The sequence below is a fragment of the Aethina tumida genome, chromosome 6, assembly GCF_024364675.1.
Source record: "Aethina tumida isolate Nest 87 chromosome 6, icAetTumi1.1, whole genome shotgun sequence".
Classification (NCBI taxonomy): Eukaryota; Metazoa; Arthropoda; class Insecta; order Coleoptera; family Nitidulidae; genus Aethina; species Aethina tumida.
The window spans coordinates 4,724,164-4,729,914 of NC_065440.1; the positions used below are offsets into that span (position 1 = coordinate 4,724,164).

At 19.9% G+C, this 5,751-nt stretch overlaps 1 protein-coding gene across 1 annotated transcript; it reads left to right on the plus strand.

The window, feature by feature from the left end:
- Positions 1-504: 504 nt before the first annotated feature.
- On the plus strand, positions 505-2,734 carry LOC126265936 (uncharacterized). Its single transcript, XM_049968860.1, has 6 exons — positions 505-528; positions 576-749; positions 808-1,089; positions 1,147-1,898; positions 1,952-2,270; positions 2,330-2,734. The coding sequence occupies exons 1-4, from the start codon at positions 505-507 to the stop codon at positions 1,783-1,785; spliced, it is 1,119 nt and encodes a 372-aa protein (XP_049824817.1). The 3' UTR covers positions 1,786-1,898; positions 1,952-2,270; positions 2,330-2,734.
- Positions 2,735-5,751: the final 3,017 nt, after the last annotated feature.

The following is a 5,751-nucleotide window of genomic DNA, read 5'->3' on the forward strand; positions in this document are numbered from 1 at the left end:
AAGTGAAAGAAAAACGTTTTCAGAAATAAATGAAGAATATGAACGGTACGTTTTTATTCAAATTGGCAAAATTCATCTTTTTTGGAAACCATATCTGACGGCGACGATTTAATTAGTATTATTTTAGAATTGAAAATTTTCCTTTGGATATAGAAGTTGTTCCTGAAATCAATTCATTGACTGGTTATCGAATTGTAGATATCAGATACTTCCTAAATATAACAACTAAAATTCAAGTACAACACAACAAGAGGTGCACTGGTGGACAATTAGTTTATCTAAAAGAAGTGCGATGTGGGTTAAGAAGCACATTTATTTTAAAATGCAACATTTGTGACAAAGAAGTATCAGTTTCAACAGAAAATCCGAAAACAAGGTCCAAAATTAATAGAGCAGCTGTATGGGGAACATTTTCAGTAGGAAGCACCTACGCACATTTAATGGAATTATTGAAAGTAATGGATATTCCATGTTTATCTAAAAATTTGTATTATAAAATTCAAAATGAATTGGATCAGGTGTGTTATAGTACCATTACTGAAATTTTTATTGTTTTTATACATGAAATATTATAGGTATGGAAAGAATCATTATGGCTTGCTTTGGAAGAAGCTGGAAAATTAGAACGTGAAGCTGCAATTAAGGAAGGACATGTAGATTCACATGGCATTCCATATATAACTGTTTATTTAGATGGAGGATGGTCTAAACGAAGCTATGGACATACGTATAATGCAAATTCTGGAGCTGTAAGTTCATAATATATTCGGATATGTAACAAATAACATTTTATGTTATAATTTGTAGGCTGTTATAATAGGGAAAACAACAGGAAAAGTATTATTCGTAGGTGTAAGGAATAAATACTGTTGTATTTGCGCTAGAGCCGAAAACAATAATGAAGCTGCTAAAACACATATTTGTTTTAAAAATTGGTCCGGTTCATCATCTTCAATGGAACAGGATATAATAGTAGAGGGATTTAATAACAGCATAGAAATGCATGGGGTTAAATACTTAAAATTTATTGCAGATGGTGATTCCTCAGTTTATAAAAATATTAAAGGAAAGGTACCATATGGACACGAGGTAAACTTGTAATATAAAATAATAAAGTTTTACAAATATTTACACAATACTTTTTAGGTTGTTAAAATTGAATGCATGAACCATGTATTAAAAAATTTCAGTAAAAACCTTTACAAAATTAAAAAAGATACTCAAGGGGTCCCTGTTGATGCCAGAAAGATGTTAAAAAGCGATACTATTAATGAACTAAATAAATCAGTTCAATCTGCAATTTACGCAAATACGCAGGATCCAGAAAATCTAAGAGCCGATATTAGAAATTCAATATATCACGTTTATGGTAATCACAGTGCTTGCAAACAGTATTTGTGCACCAATACTGGAGATGTTTCTAATGATCGAACAACTCAACTTATATCTTCTGGCCTGCATCACCATCTTTTTGGTGCTATTGAGCAATTATTAATGAAGGCTGATTTACTTCTTGATAAAGAAACCAACAATAGAGCAGAAATTTTTATGAATATAATGGCTCGTTTCAATATGGGAAAAAGATTGAACTTGATTCAAAGAAATTCATTTCAAATACGAGCTCATTTAAGCGTCCTCTCTTACAATTATGGTTCAGATTGGCATACAAAACCTTGGAAATCATATTTTAATGAAAGTCCAGGTAAAAATCTAAAAAAATTTATAAGTGCTCAGGGTAATGAAAAAAGCGGAAGCGCAAAAATCCTTATGATAGGGAATCTGTAAAAAAAAGGATCAAATTTTCAGGAGATTCTAACTATGGTCCTAACATAGCGGAAACATATGTTTCAGATAGTGATATCAACTCAGCAGTACAAAATTTGTGCGAACGTTTGAAGGTGGTGTATGCTTTATGTATATTTGCATAATGTTTAAACAAGTTTTCTTAAAGATTACTAAAGAAGAACAGTTTAAAATAAACGAAAAAACAATTGGCCAATTTAACAATCCAAATTATTTAACGGAAAGAATGCACCGGCTTACTGCTTCCAATTTTGGAGATGTTATAAAATTAAAAGAATCGACATCTTGTGATAGTATAGTTAAAAAAATTTTAAGAAAAAATAATTTTTCTACTGAAGCTACAAAGTACGGGAAAATAAATGAATCGGTAGCAATAAAAAAATTTGAAGAAGAATACAATAAAATTGTAAAGCCTGCCGGTTTATTTGTTGACGTTCTTCATGGATATTTAGGAGCTTCACCTGATGGTATCAAATTTTTATAAATTATATTGTGTATTTTTATAATTAAATTTTTATATTTTCAGGAATTATTTCTGAAGACGAAATTGTGGAGGTCAAGTGTTCTTATAAGACCTTCAAATCTGGATATTCGTTAGAAGAGGGGATTATAAGAAAACAAATACCATATTTGTCAATGAAAGACAATAAAATAGCACTTAGGAAAAATCACGAATATTACTATCAAATACAAGGCCAACTAAATATTATAGGAGCTAAACGATGCTATTTTATTGTATATTCAGGGCCAAAAAATAAAATTCACGTCGAAGTAATTCCTAAAGATGAAGACTTTTGGATTAACAAAATGCTTCCAAAATTGGAAAGATTCTATTTGAATTGTCTGGGGCCAGAGATAATTTTAAATAGAAGAGGGCGAAATTTAAAATGTTTAGATCCACCCTACATCAGAGAAGCGCAAGAAAAGAAAAAAAAATGACATTTTAATAAAACATTAATTTTTGAAATAATTTGTTTCACTACGTTCCATTCCTATAAATTTCATTCAAATTACAAAGTTTACGCATTACTTTACTGTAATTATAAATCAAACAATATTGTATATAAAAAGTGTTTTGATTTTAATTTATCAGATAATGAAAATTGTATTGTATTATATTATGTTGAACAATAAGCAGAATTTTCATTTTAGATTTCCAGGTTAAAAATTTACTATTTAAATAATTTGATAACTATTTAAATAATGAGATTAAAATATATATTTACATCACATAAATTTGATTAATGATGAATAATCAATTATCAATATTTTTTAAAAAATTATATATTATTTTTGAATTTCTTGTATGATACAGGCTCACATGGCTTTCTTACATGTGGCCAATTTGTAATTCTGAAATTAGTAGTATTATGAATCAAAGAGTTTCTAAATTTTATTACTATAATAACGTATAAAAATGTACAAATTTTCCTGAATACGTCCAGTCAATAGGCCATCTATGAATAATGAGTGGAACACATGACATACCCCCCTTCCTCCTCCGCAATCACTTATACTTACAGATTTCTATGATTATTTGGTTTACGTATGAAATTTTATTAATTTGCTAATTTGGAGCAAATCTAAAAAACGAATTATTTTTTTCGGAAAATTTTCACTGTACAGTCTTGTTAAATATCTAAACTTTGACATGACATATTTCATTTACCAAAATATTCTTTATTTTTTGAGTTATTTGCTGTACAAAAATGGTAGAAAATGACCTAAGTTTGATCATCAATAACTTTGTTATTAAATAAAATTACGGCTTTAAAACTATGTCATGTCAAAGATCAAACATTTGTTAATCCACACCCAAAATTTCAAATAGATTGATTGCGTAGTTTTTGAGATTTGCTCCAAGTCGTCGGCGGCGTTTGTATAGGGAATTTAACACAGGGAGACGCCCCTCTTAAAACTTTAAATTTAAAATTTTAAAAATTTAAATACTAAACTTTAAAAATTTAATTATTAAAACTTTAAATTTTAAAATTTAAAAATTTAAATACTAAATTTTAAAAATTTAAATATTAAATTTTAAAAATTTATTTATAAAGACTTTAAATTTAAAATTTTAAAAATTTAAATACTAAATTTTAAAATTTAAAAATTTAAATAATAAATTTTAAAAATTTAATTAATAAAAATTTAAATTTTAAAATTTAAAAATTTAAATACTAAATTTCTAAAATTTTAATTTTAAAGTTTTAATAATTAAATTTTTAAAATTTATTATTTAAATTTTTAAATTTAAATTTTTAATAATTAAACCTTTAAAATTTATTATTTAAATTTATAAAATTTAATATTTAAATTTTTAATTTTAAAATTTAAAGTTTTAACAATTAAATTTTTAAAATTTTAAATTTAAAGTTTTAATAAATAAATTTTTAAAATTTATTATTTAAATTTATAAAATTTAATATTTAAATTTTTAAAATTTAATATTTTGGTTTTTAAATTTTAAAGTTTAAAGTTTTAATAATTAAATTTTTAAAATTTAAAAATCTAAATACTAAATTTTAAAAATTTAAATATTAAATTTTAAAAATTTATTTATTAAAATTTTAAATATTTAAATATTAAATTTTATAAATTTAAATATTTAATATTAAAAATTTATTTATTAAAAGTTTAAATTTAAAATTTTAAAAATTTAAATTCTAAATTTTAAAAATTTAATTATTAAAACTTTAAATTTTAAAATTTAAAAATTTAAATACTAAATTTTAAAAATTTAAATATTAAATTTTATAAATTTCAATAATAAATTTTAAAAATTTAATTATTAAAACTTTAAATTTAAAGTTTTTAAAAATTTAATTGTTAAAACTTTAAATTTTAAAATTTAAAAATTTAAATATTAAATTTTATAAATTTAAATATTAAATTTTAAAAATTTAAATATTAAATTTTAAAAATTTAAATATTAAATTTTAAAAATTTAATTATTAAAACTTTAAATTTAAAATTTATAAATTTAAATACTAAATTTTAAAAATTTAATTATTAAAACTTTAAATTTTAAAATTTAAAAATATAAATATTAAATTTTAAAAATTTAAATATTAAATTTTATAAATTTAAATATTAAATTTTAAAAATTTATTTATTAAAACTTTAAATTTAAAATTTTAAAAATTTAATTGTTAAAATTTTAAATTTAAGAATTAAAAATTTAAATATTAAATTTTATAAATTTAAATAATAAATTTTAAAAACTTAATTATTAAAACTTTAAATTTAAAATTTTAGAAATTTAAATGCTAAATTTTAAAAATTTAAATATTAAATTTTATAAATTTAAATAATAAATTTTAAAAACTTAATTATTAAAACTTTAAATTTAAAATTTTAAAAATTTAAATACTAAATTTTAAAATTTAATAATTTAAATAATAAATTTTAAAAATTTAATCAATAAAAATATAAATTTTAAAATTTAAAAATTTAAATAATAAATTTTAAAAATTTAAATATTAAATTTTAAAAATTTAAATATTAAATTTTATAAATTTAAATAATAAATTTTAAAAATTTATTTATTAAAACTTTAAATTTAAAATTTTAAAAATTTAAATACTAAATTTTAAAAATTTAATTGTTAGAACTTTAAATTTTAAAATTTAAAAATTTAAATATTAAATTTTATAGATTTAAATAATAAATTTTAAAAATTTAATTATTAAAAATTTAAATTTTAAAATTTAAAAATTTAAATACTAAATTTTAAAAATTTAAATAATAAATTTTAAAAATTTACATATTAATTTTTATAAATTTAAATGATAAATTTTAAAAATTTAATTATTAAAACTTTAAAATTTAAACTTTAAATACCAAATTTTTTATAAATTTAAATATTAAATCTTATAAACTTAAATAATAAATTTTAAAAATTTATTTATAAAAACTTTAAATTTAAAATTTTAAAAATTTAAATACTAA

Coding starts and splice junctions, on each gene's coding strand:
- LOC126265936 (XM_049968860.1), top strand. CDS start 505: ATGAATTGGATCAGGTGTGTTATA. Junction 750..807: donor ATAATGCAAATTCTGGAGCT/GTAAGTTCATAA, acceptor TATAATTTGTAG/GCTGTTATAATAGGGAAAAC. Junction 1,090..1,146: donor AGGTACCATATGGACACGAG/GTAAACTTGTAA, acceptor AATACTTTTTAG/GTTGTTAAAATTGAATGCAT.